The following is an 18,803-nucleotide window of genomic DNA, read 5'->3' as shown; positions in this document are numbered from 1 at the left end:
TTAGTCGGAAAAGGAATATTGTACTGTGTACTCAGCATGCCGAGAATGAAATAGTAGTGGAGATTAGCATTCGTAAAAAACCACAACCGCATGTTCTAAGGAACCTTCCTCATGGTGTGTGTAGAACTATTTTGGTATTAAGGCTGAATTTGCTTCCGCTACGAATTATCACTGGAGCCTGGGAAAGATAACCTAAGGATGGGAGGTTTTGTGATCATTGTGAGAATTATGTCCAAGATCTAAATCTTGTGTTATTTGTTAGCCCTCTCCTACATCCAGTATGATGTCAACTGTTAAGACCATTGTTTTTAAAATATAATATTACTTCAGTAGTGGAGGCCCAGAAATGTCTTTTTGTACTACCATCGGAAAAAGTCTGCTCAATATTTTTCAGATATGTTGAACAAATGTTCAACATTTTTTATATTTGCTTGTATGTTGTAACTATATGAACTGTATTTGGCCCCGAATTTTAGGAATAGTGCATGTTAGGTCATAAGATTTTGCACTGTATAAATAGATTTACTGTATTGGTATTGTTCAGTAAAGTTGATGATTACTGTATAAACAGAAGTACTCTATTAGTGTTGCGCTGTAATATATATTTTCACTATTTCTTTGTGAATTTAATTATGCTTGGATAGTTTCCTGCAATATCCAAGAATTGTTTTGTAATGTTTGACTGATTCAATTGCGCATTTGCACTTTAGTTGTCCATTGGGTCTTTTATCAAAGTAGAGTATGTTCACATACTGATTTACGTTTTTGTGTAATACAGTATGTTTTATATTGTGTGAATTGTTTTTTATAAAACTTTGTGTATATGTTATGTGGATCTCTTTGAGTTCCAAATCATAATAAAAATTTTGACTTTTTTGAGTGAAAGTGAGTGACGGGTAGTGAGTGAGAATTTCTGGGATTGAGTGTCAGTAAGTATGCATGTGTCAGAGTGAATAAGAATGGGTCAGTAAGATTAAGCCTGATTGCAAGTGAGAGTGAATAAGAATGAGTGTAAGAGAGGATTAGAGAATGTGAGTGAGTGAGAATGTGGTGTTTTGCTAGTTAGTCTGCCGTTGCCCAGGCATACTGAAGGTAATTCTTGTCTTATGGAAAACACCCATAGCAAAATATTGGCACTGGCATACTTGAAGTAATTCTTAACATCATAGACACCTGTTACAAAATACTAGCACTCAGAGTAATTCTTGGCATCATGGGCACCTATGGTAAAATACTGGTATTGACATACTAGAGGTAATTATGTCATATAGTGAACCAGTGAAAAAAATGATGGCATACTTGAGAAAATACATTGGAGGTAATTCCTGGCATAAAGGAGGACAAATTGACATATGGGAGTATGGCAACCAAGACAAAATTCTGAACCTGGCAAACAGAGTTAAGTTTTGAAATAAGGGTCACCTATGGCATTTGGACAGCATAAATGGCAAGATTCTGGCAGCACTGTAGAAGCACCTACAGCACACTTTGAAAAAATGCAGTCAACTCCTGGGAGCGCCAGGTTCCAATGGCTTGGTACACCAGCAAATGAGTTGAATATTTAATGAATGTGCCTTCAAAGTCTATGGCATTTTAAACCATTTATATGAAAATTGGTGCTTTTGGTGCTGAAAAATTGCACCTTTTGCACTGGAAAGTAAATACCAATTCATTGCTTTGAGCCTCTTTGCCTGACTTTGTCACTTTGGGATGGTTCACAAAATTAGTAAATCTGATCCTGAATTTACTTAGAAAGGATCAACGACTGTTGAATTGAAAGTGGAGGTTAGGAACAAAAAAAGCTCTTTAGCCAGAGATACCATTGCAACTCGACTGACTGATTTTGTTTGCTTGCTCGTTAAAATCCTGAGAAATTAATGTATTCATTGATGAACCATTTAAGATTTGTAAAAGAGTTTTGGAAATAAGAACCAGACGGGAGAAGGAGTAATTACCTCGGCAGATAACATTTATAAAACAGCAAGTCTCTGTACCTTATGTGAATACATTTTTATTTTTTGGGAGTATCTACTCTGTCGACCGTGACATTACCTGGTTGACAAATGCTACATCTTTTAGGAAGTAAAACGGATGCATCTAAGTGTGGCAGGCAATTCACATGGTCTAGAAATTTCTTCTGTACTTATTAAGTGGTTATAGCTATATATAGTTATGTATTTGCTATAATGAGCTGTGTTGCTAGCAAATAGTGTTGCAGATAGATCTGAATCAAAATGACAACATTCAAGGAATCCAGGTTGTGTTACTTTTTGTACATCCTTTCTTTCTCCACAATCCTTAGGTCGCTGGGTGGAAGAGCACGGAGTCATTCATAATTTGATGTTTGATCCAGAAACTCAGAAAAAGTATTCCCACAAAGCAACCCAAAACAAGACCGAATGGTGGGACAACGGTGTACTGCCTCTGTGGATTACAGCTCAAACTCAGGTAATTGGCGATTACCTTTCACACTTGGATACATCTATATCTGAACATTGTGGAACAACCATTTAAATCCTCAAAGGAACACCTTTCACCTACCTTGCTCCCACAGACAAACATTCTCAGATCATCAAATGATGGACTGTAATTATTCTAGGTAATGTTTGATTACATCAATTGTCTACGATCATTAGCAAATACAATACAATCAGTGTTAATTGCCAGCCTTTTGGGGGGTTTTCCACTGCTTGTTTGGTTTTGTCATGTGTAAGAAATAGTGTTACTGGTTGAGGGGGCTGAAACCCTACTCAAGCAGCAACCACAATGCTTGTCAGGGTGAAACAAAGGAAAACCCCAAATTAGCCTGTGCTTAGCCCTTTGTTTGGTAACTCGGCACAAAATCAGTCAGGCTTAATTTATTAGCAATGTGTAAAGTATTTATGCACCACACAAACAGTGATAAAGTAAAATACCAACACAAGAAAAATCCCACACCCATTTAGAAAAATAAATGAAAATGTGATGTATTTTTAATCAAAACAACAAGAAATCCAATCAGTAGAACCAGAGATTTTCAATTTCAAAGATCTATGTAGAAATAGTGTTTAAAAGCACAAAGCACCAACTGTGGTGATCTGGTCGTGCCGGACTGGGACAAAGTCACAAGGTCCTGTGAAGGAGCACAGGCTGGATACAGGGACCAAGCTAGGGTCAATGAACAAAGTATTGTAAATCCTGGTTGCGGAGCGGTTCAAGATGCCACATCGAGAATGCATCACGCAACAGCAATTCTGGGGAGCTACAGGGCTCTGGTGCAAGGTCCTGTGTCGAGGATGCATCATGCAGCAGCAGTTTCAAGGAGTTGCGGGACTGCAATGCTAGGTCTTCGGACGAGAAGGTGTCGTGCAGCAGTAGTTTCATAGAGCTGCGGAGTCCTGCATCGGAGATGCATCGGTCAGCAGCAGTTCTGATGCAGAGATGCGTCACTCTGCATTGCTTTTGCCCAAGAAACCATAACCGGGCTAGCAGAGCACTTTTAGGCCCACTCCCAAGAGTCTAGGACTGGGGTGGCACCACTTGAGGGGACACGACTCACAACAGGCAGATTCCTGGTGCAGGAATCAAGGTAGTTGGAGCCTTTTGTGTCACTGAGGCTCTAGTCAGGAGGCCAGCCAGCTAGCCCCTGGAGCACTCCCGTGGTCCTGGGGTCAAGATGCAGGTCTAGTCCTTCTCACTCAGGCAGCAGTAGTCCTTCTTGCAGGAGAGTAGCACAGCAGTCCTTCTTCTGAGTCATCCACTGGTCCAGATGTGTATTGAAGAGTTAGTTCTGAGGGTCCACTATTTATTACTGGTGCCCACTTTGAGGTGGGAGAAACTTCCTTAGTCCCCCCTACAGAGATATCTGAAATATCCTGCCCCCCTGCCAAGTCCTAGCTTGTCTGGGGGCACACACGACTAGTGTGAAACCCTCTGTGAGTGCTCAGGCAGAGGTTTTTTGATGTAAAGTGTGGTAGGTGACAGTAACCCCCCCTCATCCTGACAGAGGTGTCCCATCCTGCCAACACCTATTTCCCCTTTGTCTCACTGTATTTTGTTTGGGAGAAATACACAAATGCTAACTGCCAGCTACACCTAGTCAGGTGACCCAGGACACAGGCTGCAGATCCCAAATGGTTGGGACAAGAAAATGCCAACTTTGTAAAAGTAGCATTTTCAGAAATGTGACTTACAATCCATTAAAGAAGGCTTTAAACTACAATTCCTTAGACACAAAACTCGATATTCCCACCTGCTCCCAATTGGAAATGTAATAAGGCAACCAATGCTATCCTATGGGAGAGGTAAGCTTTGCAGTAGTAAAAAACACATTTAAGAGTTGTTCACTAACAGAACATTTAAAGTTAAAAATACATGCCCACTTTATAAATACACTGCACCCTGTCCTACGGGGTGCTTAGGGCCTACCCCAGGGGGATTTCTATGTATTAAAAAGTGAGGTTTAAGTCTGGCAAAAGGTTTATTTTGCCAGGTCGAAATGACAGTTTTAAACTGCACACACAGGCTGCAATGGCAGGCCTGAAACATGTTTAAAAGACTACTTAAGTGGGTGGCACAATGAGTGATGCAGGCCCACTATTAGCATTTAATTTACTGGCCCTGGATACATTAAGTACCACTTTACTACGGACTTACAAGTAAATTAAATGTGCCCATGGGTTCACCATATTTCAGGGAGAGAGCACAAGCACTTTAGCACTTCGGTTAGCAGGGATGAAGTGTGCAGAGACCTAAGGCCAGCGAAAATGAAGTCAACAAAAGCAGGAGGATTGAAGGAAAAACGTTAGAGGAAAACTACTCCAAGAATGTCAGGTCCAAAATCATGGCTTTTGGAAAACTTTATTTTTGGGTCAGATGACTGCCTTCGCCAATACCAAAACATTGCTTAACACCAAATGTATTTTTAATCAATAAGAAAGCTTACATCTCCATTGTAATCCGTGCATACCTGTCCTACCACAAGTGAGCAGTTCGCCCTTTCAAATTAAAAGTCACAGACAATTCTATTTTTAATAACACATCAGAGAAAAGAAGACACATAAACATATATTGATTCAGTAACACTGGTAATATAACTGCAGTTAAACGCCCCTTTAAATCAGGGCCGGTTCTAGGATTTTTGGGGCCCCGGTCAGAAAGGGAATGTGTGGGGCCCCTCTAGTTTACAGTAATGACACATTCAAGTCTCCGGAAGCTGCTTTGTGCAGACTCCTCCTGGGCCGCAGCTTCTCCTCTCAGCGACTTACAAGTACCTCCTTTACAGCTCCTATCTAGCTGAAGGTGTACAAATTGTGGGCTAAAGTGCTGGACAAAGGGCGTACCGCAGTGTCTCTGAATGGGCAGCCGGGCCGGAGGCCTAATTGCAGGAAAAACCTGCAAAATGTTTCTCCTTGCAACTAGGACAAGAGGAAGCGTCACCCTCTCCTAGGCCTCCCCCACCATCCCTGAGAGGCCCAGGGAGGGGGCCCTCTTCTATGGGCCCAATTGCAAGGAAACACCTTTCCTTCAGTTGGATCGGCAGGGGTACAAGAGGGCCCGTTGTGTGTTGCGCTGGTGCGGGCCCCATGCTGGTGGGCTGAGTGCGAGGCCATGGGCAGCTGCCCACACTGCCCATGCCTAGCGCAGATCCTGCTTTAAATAAAATGTCAGAGGGAGCTACAGTGTTGGTTTCTGTCCTATAAAGAAATTTTTCATCAGGTATCACATTCATGCTTAAATGAGTCACACAACTACCCTAGACTCTTGTAGTCACTAACAGGTAGCACCAGATCCACCTGCCAAATAACTTGTATGACCATCTTCCATTTGTCCATCAAAAGGTAACTGCTTCTTTATACCTAATCTACTTCCCCAGTCAGCAGTGGCTATTTCCTAGCACAGTGGTGAGAGGAGTGGTGGGGATGGTAAGGGCAGTATACATCCTATGGCTTTCAAGAGGTACTGTAGCAGCAGATCCACCTCTCTGTTGAAGGGTGGAAGGGGAGGCAGGCTGCTTCCAACACACACTAAAGCCCTTTCCATTAGCCACTTCAGCATTCTTGTGGACTAATGCACCGTATGTATATGTGAGAAATTGGGTTGTTGGTTGACTGGGGTGTGGGACAGTCAGGCTTACCTTAGAGGTAATGTGTAAAGTATTTATGTAGCACACAAATAGTAATAAAGCGCAAACACAACCAATTTTGGAAAATACAGTGAATTTTTATAAATTACTTGACACCCAAACAACAACTAGTTTCAAGTTTCCAGTTTTATTTATTTATGCTCTTGGAACTCCAAAGAGATCCACATAAATTAGATAACCAGCTACATATAAAAGTTTTGTGCAACAAGTTTCTTATACATTAGGAGATAACTAAAATATACTTTATGCCCAAAATACTAAAACATCGCGTTAAAACCAAAGTTAATAGTTACTTCCTACATATAATTTAATATAAATTTATAAAACACTTAAAAAAGTTAACAATCCCATAACAAAACATTTCATTTGGTGGCTCATAAATAGAATCCTTTAGTGCCGACGCTGAGAGGATAGCTAATTGTAGGCAGATAGGTCTCATCCATTTACGTCGATGCAATAGTAAAGCGGGACAAATAAATAACACATGATTAACATCCTGAATGGAGTTATTACACAGATTACAGATCGGGGAGGAACTATACCATTTAGACAACACATTATTTAAAGGAAGCATACCCTGTCTCAATAATAGCCAGAAGCGGCGCACTCCATGGGGCAGGTTCCAGGAAATATAAGCCTGTGCTTTATTTATCTTACAGCAATCTATAGATGGATGGATACCCCTCTTTTGGGTGCGAGCGTCCATATCCCTAGTAAAACTTAATTCCCTGCTGGCTTGTTTCAAGATGGCCCTTAATTGATATGGTGAGAGGGTGAAAAGCAGAGACTCATCTAATTGAAGCAAATCAACCGCAATCCTAAAATTTTTAAGAACTAGTGACTGTTCCTTCAGATTTTCTAATATTTCTTTCTGGATTAAAAATCTTAATGTGCCAGGATCACCCTTTACCAGGCTTGCAACCCATCGCACTATCCCCGCAAGACCCTGTACCCAACTGCTTCTTATACCAAATTCTAACCTTAGGGCAGCCACTGGGCAAGCAGAGTTGACTGAGGCTAGGCTCCTTAAAATGTGTCCTTCTGTTGTATTTAAAAAGCCCCATTTCTTTATGTCAAGCAGTTCAATACCATATAACAGAGAAGCAGGTATTTTTGCACGGAAAACATCTAATAAGAATGAGAAATGTCTTTTTCCAGTAGATCTATAAAGGGAGCCCAAACTTTTTCCCTGCGTGGTAGCTTTACAGATGTTACTTTCTATATGGGCTTTATCACTTAGATTGCCACACACTACTTTTCCCAGGAAAACATAAGATTTTACCAATTCCAATTTTTGGCCACCCACAGACCATACAAAATTCCCATACTGCATCTTTTTTCTTCCGTGCATGCACATAATTTTACTTTTAGATATATTAATCTTTAAATAGTGGGCTTCTGCAAATTCATGTAATGCCTGCAGACGACTATTTAATCCCCTAGGCATTAAATCCAGTATTATTATGTCGTCTGCATAAAGTAAACATGCAATCGGTTTTCCCCCCAATAACGGGGCAATACCCTCACTTTGAACCAGATTGTGAGGAAGATCAGAAATATATAAGGAGAAAAGTAAGGGAGCTGATAAACATCCTTGTTTTAGGCCATTTGAAGTGGGGATAGTTTGGGAGAGACCTCTTTCCCCACCCATTAGGACTCTGCACCAAGTGTCCGTATAGAGAGCTTGAACTAACTCCAAAAGGGTAGCTGGCATACCCAGGTCAGACAATTTTCTCCACAGCAAGAAACGATCTACTTTATCAAATGCTGTGGAGAAATCTATAAAGGCTGTATACACTTTTCCTCCTCTAACCTTGACATATTTTTCAGTTATTACCTGTAATGCAGTTAGGTTATCAATTGTTCCATGCCTTGTCCTAAACCCGGTTTGCTCCAACGGTAAAAAAAATTCCGCAACCACCCAATCATTAATCTGGGGCACAAGGCATTTAGCGAAAACTTTACCCACTGCATCAAGAAGTGCAATTTGACGATAGTTCTGTGGAGCTTCCCGATCTCCTTTCTTAAATAAAGGGACTATTATACTCCCCTTCCAGGAGGGGGGAACCAATTTATTTGCATAGCAGTGCTTGAACACCGGATAGAGAATCTTACTCCACAGTACACTATTTTGTTTTAACACTGTGATTGGTAATTCATCGGGGCCCATTGCTCCGGAGGAGCGCATCTCCCTAATCGCCATTTCTATTTCCTTTTCAGATGGTGAATCATACGGTAAAATATCTTCCATTAATACTACATACTTATTTACCATTGCATTGTCAGCATACAGATCCTGAATAAAGCAAACCCATTTGTGCTCCTCTATGGTCACAGGAAATGATCGAGACCTAGCGCCACATCCCTCCCCGATGAGATACCAAAAGGTTTTTACCTGGCCTTTAGAGGCTGCTTCTCTCAATTTAATCCAAATGTTATCCTGCCTCTCTTTTCTTAGCTTAACCTTTACCCGAGTCCTCCTCCTTTTTAAAAGTAATATTCTGTGATAACGTTCAGAGGAGTAATTCAAGTATTGTTTCCTAACTAGTTTATTTATTTCGTTATTTAACGGCAAGCAACAACTATTTAATCAATAGAACTGGAGTAATGAATCTTTACAGTTTTTAGTAAATGCTAGAGCATAAAACATCAAAGCACCAACCGTTGACAACTAGTTGTGCGAGACCAGGTCAAGGTCGAAAGTTAAGGCAGACTGCCATGGAGTGTGCTTCGGATACAAGAATTGGATTATGTCAGCACTCACCTTCGGACCTAAAAAAATTGTTGAAGGCAAATGTCTAAGAAGGTAAAGTTCAGTGTGGGAAGGTTGCAGGAGGAGTCCGAGTTAGGAATGTCATCATCAGATGGCCCTGGGTCAAAGCTGCGGTGAATATTTTTATGTTCGGATTTAGTTGCCGAAATCACAGGCAAAAAACTCCAGCGGGACAAAGCAGATAGCTGTAGCCAAAGAAAGTTCCACAAGGCTGGATACCCCTTGGCAAAGGACCACTGAAACTGATTTGCTGCTGCAGAGAAGAACGCAGTGGGAGATGCCGCAAAGTCAATCCAACCGGCGATGCACCATGGACAGGTAGGTGAGCAGGTTGGTCACAGTCTCCTCTTGGTTCTTGGAGCACTTTTTGGCCAAGTTTTAAGTCCTCAGTTTTGAAAATTGATAATCTGGGCATCTTTAGCACCACAACCAAGGGTTCAGGACTGGTGGGACACCTCTTGGGGGCCAGGACTCACTCAGGCCGGGTCCAAGAGCAGGTTCAAGATGGTGAGAGCCTTTTATGTCCCTGTGGCTCTGAACAGTAGGTCAGCAAACTAGCCCTTGGAGTCACTTCTGGCAATCCTGGGTGCAGGTGAAGATGCGGCCTCAACAGAAGGGCTGGCCTCAAAGGGTTCAAGGCAGGCTCCTTGCAGCAAAGCAGTCCTTACAGGTACATCAGCAATCTGGGAGATTGCACAGCAGGTCACAGGAGCAGGCAGTCCTCTGAGAGTCCTTCCACAGGTCCAGAAGTGAACTTGAAATTGGGATTGAAAGTTCTATTTTTATACCCTGGTGCCCTTATTCTGGAAGGTGGGAGAAGCTTCTGGAAAGGTTCTTTGAAGTGCACGGATTTTCCTGACTCCTCTGGCCTAGCTCCCAAGATGGCCACAGAATCAATGCAGAGTTGTTAAGGCCCTTTGTGTGAAGGCACAGCACAGGTTATTCAGGTGTAAGTGAGGCTGTGTTCAGCTCCGTCCCCCTCCTGCCAGCAGATTGCCAATTGAGGCACAACTAATCCCTCTATTGTGTAACTGTCTGGGGAGAATTCACAAAGTCTAACTGTCAGCTATACCCAGTCATATAACCTAAGACATGCTGCAGGCACTACGGTCTACGGACAGGGAAATTCTAACTTTCTATAAGTGGCAATTTCAGAATTCTAATGAAAAATCCAACTTTACCATTACAGAGGGTTTATTATTGCAATTTCATAGGTACCAAACATAACATATCTACCTGCTCCCAATTAGGAATTACAGGTTGTTACATTTAATAACGAATCCTCAATGTTATCTTATGGGAGAGGTAGTCTTCACAGTAGTGAAAAACAAATTCAAAGAGTTTTTACTACCAGGACATGTACAACTTAAAAATATATGTCCAACTTTTTAAGTACACAACACTCCCCCCTATTGGCTACCTATGGCCTAACTTAGGGGTAACTTATATGTAAGAAAAGGGGAGTTTAAGGCTTAGAAACATGGCATTCAGGCTGCAATGATAGGTCTGGGACATGTTTTAGGGTGCTACTTAAGTGGGTGGCACAATAAATACTGTAGGCCCACTGGTAGCATTTAATTTACAGACCCTGGGTACACCACTCTACAAGGGACATATAAGTAAATCGAATATGCCAATTAGGTTTACAGCAATCAAACCATGTTTAAAGGAGTGAGCACAAGCAGTTTCTCACTGGTTAACAGTAGTAAAGTGCACAGAGTACCAAGGCCAACAAAAACTAATTTCAGAAAACATTGGAGGTAAACAGGCAACATGTGTGGGGGAAGACCACCCCATGACTGATAGGTCTAACAGGATCTCAATGACCAATGTCTTGGCAAGGAAACCCCATAAGTAAGTCCTGCCAATTTTAGGCAGGATTCCTGATGTAAGAACTCATTAACAGCACAGCCTGGCCCAGGGGAGCGGCACAACGGCTCCTACAGGACACAAATGATTTTGCAACTGTGAACCACCACACTGCACAGCTCATCATTGCCCAGAAATCAGCACTGCAAAGGAAGGGACAACATGAGCGACGGGTTCTCTTTACATGCCACACTTTGGATTTATCAGCTTGCCATTTAAGACCATTCATGAGGTGGATAGAAATCTATTCAAAGAAGAAAGAGCAAGGTTGAAACTTGCAAAATTAGGGAATTTGGCCTGATGGGATAAAATATAATATACTAACGGAGTTAAAGAAGTTATTGGCAGCCTTTTTTTATCTGCTCACAGGTGACAGCTGTTGTGTTGGAGACCTGGAGAGGAGCCAGTGTACTCCATTCCATCACCACATACTTAGAAGGGGGACAGTTTAGGCTTGAAACTCCAATCCACCAGAGGAAAATGCATAGAGAATATATGAAAACAATATTTTTGTAATATCTTCAAGATATTCAACCTATCAAATTTTAGAACGTTTTACTACTTGGTTTCATTAGTTGCAGATCATGCCATGATGATCTATTAGATTTCTTTTAGACCAGGGACTTGCAGAAAAAAGAACAATGGTATGTCTGCTTGGATTTTAGAAAGGCCTTTGCCATGGTTGCCTTCTGTGGCTCTAGGTATTAACCAGGCAAATCAATGAGCATAACACCCAAGCAGCTACATTTCACAGCAAAAATGGTGCAAATATCCCTTGGCCTAAAATCTACTACGCAAACAAGAAGCATCTCACCCAAGTAAAATAAATGGTGGCTTTAGTATGCCAAGCATCTAAGGGGTCAGTTCACAAAGATCAATTCAGATGTTTAGATTTACTCATGATAAATGTACTGTTGCACCTAGGAGTGAGTCTGCACGTCTTTGCTATTCATCATTTTTGAGTATAGATTTACAAAATAAAAAAGTAAATTCATATAAAATAATTATTATTGACCTAGAACTAATAAAAAAAGACGTTACTGCAAAGTAACTCATTAAATTAAATATGTATTCAATATGTAAATAATTAAAATATATTAATTTATATTATATACATTTTTTTTTAAAATAAGCTGAAAAAATGACACCTTCACTAGGATAGGTAGTAGTACGTGTGAGTGGCCATATGTGGGTCTAGATTTACTCGAAGGCTGAGTACAATACATTTAAGACAGCTGTGCGTCATTTTAGGCTGTAGTAACTTTAAAAATATAGGTTGTGAATAGGAATGGGCTTACTCTTTTGTGGGTGGGTGTATTAGTATGTCCTTTCCCAAAACTCTTCAGTTTTTTCACAGAGTTTTATATAGCGCAAATTTGACTCGAATCGGGTATCAGAGCACTTTACATAGCACCAGTTACGTTACATGAGAACACACATTCATTTTTGTTAGGCACAGGGAGATTAAGTGATTTGCCCAGAATCACAGGATGTTCAGTGTCATTGCTGAGACTCGATCCCAGTTCCCCAGATTCAAGGTCGACCGCCCTAGCCGTTAGGCCAGCTCCTCTCCTCCTCATTGCTTCTCCCTACCACCCCCTGCTTCAGTGGTAGGCATTTCATCATTTTCTCACCGCTCCCCCAGTCCCTCCCACATTTACTACTAAGGGTCTCATTTTTAGTCGATTGCTTTAACCCTGAGCGATACCTCCTGGTGACATAACCCAAGTCATTATTATAGGTGTGTCTGGGCATTGAATTATTATCAGTTCTGAAAACCTCAGACCGGATAATTCCAGGCCTGGGCACTCCAGGCCTGTAAGACTTGCTGCATGACAGGGGCTGTGACCAGTTGCATTGCCCAAACCCAACCCACTTCCTGCAGCAGTCCAGGAGGGAGCAGATAATGTTCAACCAGACAGACACAAGTGTGACCATTGCGCTAACCCTCAACCCCACCCTTCCACCCACTACCAGCAGGCCCACAGGCACTTTCCACCTGCTCAGAGGTGGTGGAAAAAACTTGTATTTATTTCAATGAAATAATGAAAAACTGCCAGGAAAGAAACCAGTAAGTCCACGTCCAAGTAATTATTCTCATTTGGCAAAAGTCTCATAATGGCTGGACTGTTCTGCTGTGATATTAGCCAGTGATTCAAATTCCTGCTTTACAGTATCTTTACAGCAAAGTCTGACCAACTAGTAATGAGGCCCTGTGTAGTACACTTACATGCGTGGAGATATTCCCATAGAGTAAAACAGGAGATGTGTAGGTTGCAATCCATGTTTGTAAAACGTATGAAGTACCACTAGAGTACTTCTTTAAATACTACAAAATGCAGTTTGTGACTCAGGCCCATAGTGCCCAATTTGAGATGCCTTCTAGGGATCCAGCGGTCAGTGTAAATTTAAAATGCAGTTTTGTTGATAACAGTTAAGGACCTTGTTAGACCTGTCAGCCCTTTGGGTGGTCCCTCCTCATCATTATTTATTTTGTCCCACTTTTGCCTCAAACCCTGTTAGTATTTTTCCTTTATGGGAACCAACAGACTTTTTAGTGTTGATGCAGGGTCAGGGAGCCATTTTCCCTACCCCTGGAACTTCTGTCTGAGGGCCTGAAACACAAAATGGTGGCCACCCATTGTCACCTGAGACCTAGCTGGAACCTACTAGTACCTTCCAGAACATTCTAGAACCCTGTGACAGTGTGAGGCAGGTTTAGAATGTTGGGAAGCCAGCTCAGAGTTGGCAGTTGGAGTTGGCAGTTGGCACCTGACTAGTGAAGGGAGAGGACAGAGAAACAGAAGGAGGAAGGAGTGAGGCAGCAGGGGTGGAAACCAGTGCTTGGAGTGGGGTCCAGAAACCCACCCTTGATGCTAGTCCCTACTGACCAAGCCCAGCCTAGTGCCCTGTGCGGGATAAAGACCAGAAAATCATCTTAAGGACCTGAACAGCCGGAACAGGCCTTAAAGGAGAAGAACAGCAAGTTCCTAACCTGTTTGGTGAAATCCTCCTGGAGACCCGACGTCGAGAAGCCTGGAGACCTGGAGCCCGAGGTGGAGAAGCGGCGCTGACAGAAGGCAGACGTCGTACCCGGAGCCACTAGAGGTCGAGTGAGGGCGCCGACGGAGGTCGTGGAGAGACACCGGAGGTCAAGTAGAAGTCACCTGAGGTCGAGGTGAGGCGTCGACGGGGGAGTGAAGTCCGCCCTCCGGAGTCGCCGGAAACTGAAGTGAAGCGCGCAGGAGGTCGGGAGTGGAGATCGCACTCCGGAGTCGCCTGAGGTCGAGGCGAAGCGCGCAGGAGGTCGGGAGTGGAGATCGCACTCCGGAGTCGCCTGAGGTCGAGGCGAAGCGCGCAGGAGGTCGGAAGTGGAGATCGCACTCCGGAGTCGCCGGAACCCGAAGTGGAGCCGACGGAGGTCGGGAGTGGAGGTCGCACTCCGGAGTCGCCCGGAAGCGGGGAGACCGTGACCCTGTGACGCCGGAACCCGACATCGAGCCGAGGCCGCCCAGTGTCATCGATCCGGAGCCGCCTCACGGCATTGACCCGGCGTCAGGTAAAGCGGATCGACCCGACATCGAACTGGAACCGCCAGACGGCATCGACACGGCGTCAAGTGGAACAGAACGACGCGACATCGAACCGGAACCGTCTCACGGCGTCGACTCGGAGCCGAGCGGAGCCGAACAACGAAAAAAGGGCAGTAAGTGGTAGAAAGGGCATCTGAGGCCCTGTGGAGCCCTACAAGACCATTCTAGGGGCTAGAGGGGTGTTAGGACCAACCTGAGGGTGCTAGGGGGGGTGAACTGAGACTGGTGCAGGGACCTGTGTGAGGGACTGTGTAGTTGGTGAGCCAGAACCTTAGGGTACCCTCATTTTACCTCAGCTTAGGCCCCAGCCTTGACCACACTAGGTGGGACATCCCCAGGCCACCCCAGTGACCACAAGCTGTACTTGGGCATGGTAAAATCAATCTACCTCATAAATGTGATCTGATTTGCAATTGTTTGACTGCTTATATTATTCATTGAAGGAGTGTTATTTATTGTCTGACTGTATTTATTCCTGCCTGGTATTTATTGTCTGACAGTATTTATTTGCCCTATGTATTTATCGCACCTCTATTTATTCCTTGTGTATTTATGACCTAATCCTATTTATTGCACCTGTAAAGTGTTATTATTTAATTGACCTGCTATTTCTGAAGAAAATCCTTTTGTATTGTATTTGTGACATAATCCTGCAACTAAGAGAAAATTAAGATAAACACAAAGAGATTCTTTCATAAATTTTTACGGTGTAGAGTCGTTTTTGGAACGGATGAACGCATGGTTATTGTGAGGGTGTGACGTACGCTTAACACGGTGCCTGACCCCCGACCGCTCGAGCCAAGCTACCCCTTGTGTTGGGAAAAACCGGGTGACTGCTAACCTCGGTTGCCCGGGGTTTTCTAACAGACCTCCCTTGCCCTTGTTTTTAGAAAGGGACCTTGTGTAGCTGAGATAGTGTCATGGCCAGGCAAACAACACATCTGACACTAGCTCTGGGAGCTCTCACCACTAAAGTGTAGATCTGGCAAAGGATGACTGAGGAAGACGCTGAACACCCTTAAGAGATGCCCTAGCAGATACAATAAATAATGGTACACATTAGTTAGGTGTACATGGGACTGTGTACTACAGCGATGATTAGGATGCCCTCATCTCTGCCTTTTGGGGTGAAATTAGGATTTCCATCCATGGGTAAAGAAGCAGAGCAGGCTTGAAACTGATCAACTGTTCCAGGTCCACTGTGGCATTTGACATTGAGACACCACACCAGGGGTTAAAGAACCAACAATCAGCCACGGGACAGAGGCGCAGATTAATCACCTGGCTTTATAACATCTGGAGAAGTAGACGGCTTCATGGTGTCCAGGGATAAGACAAGACATAGCAGAGATCACGAGTAGTGGTGCCAAGAGGATGTTCAATGAGGCCCTGTAAAATAAGGAGTCTGTCCTGAGGACAAAGAAAACCGAGTGGTAGCAGGGGCACATTTTATTCTGTGAGATTCAGGAGGTGTGAATCCAAAATTTCCGAACAACTACCACGGTGAAGCCAACTAAATGGGAGGGTATCTCGAGCAGGATGATCTACAGGATTTACAGACTAAACTTCAAATAAGATAGCTGAAGCAAATTACTGTCTGTAACATTCATCTGTGAATACCTGCAGTTCACAAGTTCCAATGCAAGAAACAGAGTTTGGTTGCTAATGTACCGTCTGCAAGATCCAAAAAACAAAAATACTTAAAGAAGTCACTTTTGTTGTATATGGTAAAATGCCCTCCTGATGAGCTTCAAAAAGTGGATTTAAAGATCATTTATGTTGAAGGTAAACACACCTAAACCCAGTGGTTCTTTTAGGCCTTATATTGCAGAATCCATCACAACATCCTTGTATCAAGCCAACAGCATGGGTGTAATTTGGAGGTAGTCAGGGGTTGCAGCCTTATGATCTCTAGCTTGCTCCCTACTTCTCCTGGAACTTCCTTTGTGATCCCTGGCGGCCTCAGAGGAGGGCAAAGTTTTTCCCCTTCTGAGGCCAGGGGTCGCAAAGGAAGTGACAAAAGTAGCAGAGAGCAAGCTAGAGGGCATAGCTGTGACCCCTGACTACCTCCAAATGACATCTATGCAACAGAGGGGCCTTAATATGCTTAGCTTGTGTCACGCAACATCGGTTGTACTGGGTCAATGTTAATTGGCAAAAGTGTTTTTTCTAACATAATGCAAGGGCAACAATTATTTAACCAGCGCTGGTATTCAGTCACCAGCAGGCAGCACTCTGATCCTGTTCCAATTGGTGAAGAATATGAGAGCTTGTAGTTTGGGGGACACTGCCATAATCAGAGCTGTGCTTTTCGAGCACTATTAATCTGTAGATTGAGGCTTGCAGGTATGATTAAAAAAATGCGGGCTTCTAAAATGATTAGCTCAACTTGCAGTGTCTCATAGGAGAAAGACCCAGACTTTAATGAAGAACAACAAACAATCTACTTGTGATAAACCCATAAACAAGGGTAGAAGAATATTTGTAGAGTCTTTTCTGTCATCGTTTCCTATTATGGTCCCCATCATGTTAGAGTGGCATGCCCACCAAAACAATGTAGACTCCAAACTTAATAAAATCACCAGAGCTTGGAGGGACCTGGAGAGCAGTGAAGGACACTGTTAATCAGTTCCCGCACAAAATCAGTGAGGGATATTGTTAATCAGTTCCCACAGAGGGATGGTCAGGAAAAATCCACATATTGTCCAGCTCTGAGACTCTACCCTTGGCATGTAGATGATGAAGGCATTCCGTTGAAGCATTAAAATTTGAGTAGGCCACTTACTGGGTTCAGGTGAAAACAGCTGAGTCATCAGTTTGGTACAAATATATATATTTGTTAAAAAAAATAGAAGACACAAACAGCTTACACCCTTGGAGGGCAAACTTCCTCGGGCTAACTGACAATCACAAAGTCCCAACATGTCCCTGTTGACATTGAGCTCCCTGGGTCCAATCCCAAGAATTACAGCACTAAACCAGTTGTTTTGATTTATGTTATGGTCACAAGCTCAAAACACTAAGGGGTGATGTGTTCGTGCTTTACAAATGCAGATTATTATTATTATCATTACTATTATTATTATTATTTATTATGATAGTACTTGAGTGCTCCTTGGCCGACTGAGCCCAGGTTTTAGAGAGCATGAGAGCATTGACTCAATGAACTGTTTGCAATCTATATCTAAGTACAGATTCAGTGTGTGGAAGGGAGTCAGGAAACACGTGGAAAAGGTGGGCAGGCATGTACAGGGCTGCACTGAATTGCGAGGGAGGAGTTTTGCCATTTCTCAATTCCCATGTGGTTAAAACATTTGTGAGGAATGACATATTAAACTGCGAAACAAATTTTGAACCCTAATTTCATTGCCGTGTTCATCATTGTATGAATTGCTCTACATTAAAGTGGTTGGAGCTGTTACTGATGGTGAAGTTATGATTATGGTTAAGAAAGCTTTATTTTCAGACCGCAGAAATGTGTTGAATTTTCTTGACTCTGCCCTGCTTGTTGCAGAGGAATCTAAACCTTTTTTGCTTCTGTTTTTCTACTCAATCAATCAATCAAAACAAATCTTTATTCAGCAAAAAGCCATAAAAGATATTTAAATAAATACATAAATACATTTTCCAGCTAAAATCAGAGGTACACATTTCATTGGGCGAAAAAAGCAACATATTAACAGGCTCAATAGAGTCATACAAGAAGGACATCATACATTTTTTTAATAGATAGAACCCTTCTAATACAATTTAGCACTGCATAACAAGTCTCGTTCATACTAAGAGTCTGTAAAAAAATCTCAGGCCTTCTTGGTGTACTCTCAATTTTGATCTATGTAAAATGGGGAACAAAAGTGAGAGCCTAGGTTCTGCATATAGAGGACAAAATAATATTAAGTGACAAGTGCTTTGCTTAACCACATTATTACAGCATCATGTGGGTAGATCATGTGACCATACACATTGTAGAGGGAAGGCAACCTCAAAATGTATCATACATTGGATTTAAAAAACAAAATAGGGATGATCCTAAATTGTTTGCAGTTGATATCAGTACATATCTAACAAACAACACCAAATACTGATTCCTCTGTAGCCTCAGATCTGAACACTGCTTAGAGAAACGTTGTTTAACTTCCACTTCACATTTTAAAGTTATCAAATGAGGATTATTATTATTATTATTATTAGAAAATTTTATAGAGCGCGTAGTCACCCTGAGGTATCCCAGCGCTAAGGATCCCTACACCTGTGGGGTCGGGGGTGAGAAAAAAAAGGGGGGGGGACAGCAATTTTAAACAGATGTGGTTAAAAAAAATTAAGGGAACAAGTGTGTTTTGAGTCGTTTCCTGAATCGCAGGTAGTTAGGTTCTTTTCTCAGGTCTCGGGGGAGAGCGTTCCATAGGCGAGCTGTGTGGATCGAGAAGCGCCTTCCACCCGTGCG

General features: G+C 42.7%; 1 protein-coding gene across 1 annotated transcript in view; it reads left to right on the top strand.

Annotated features, from left to right (window-relative positions):
• Positions 1–18,803, top strand: part of LOC146789960 (ectonucleotide pyrophosphatase/phosphodiesterase family member 7-like) — a 320,802-nt gene that overhangs the window by 33,553 nt on the left and 268,446 nt on the right. Inside the window, exon 2 of the mRNA XM_085628277.1 lies at positions 2,303–2,448. Within this exon, the coding sequence (XP_085484403.1) occupies positions 2,303–2,448 (146 nt within the window). The remainder of the gene's footprint in view (positions 1–2,302; positions 2,449–18,803) is intronic.

Source organism: Triturus cristatus, chromosome 10 (assembly GCF_964204655.1).
Source record: "Triturus cristatus chromosome 10, aTriCri1.1, whole genome shotgun sequence".
Lineage (NCBI taxonomy): Eukaryota > Metazoa > Chordata > Amphibia > Caudata > Salamandridae > Triturus > Triturus cristatus.
Note: the sequence above shows the minus strand (reverse complement) of the source record. Positions and strands in the feature narration are given on the sequence as shown.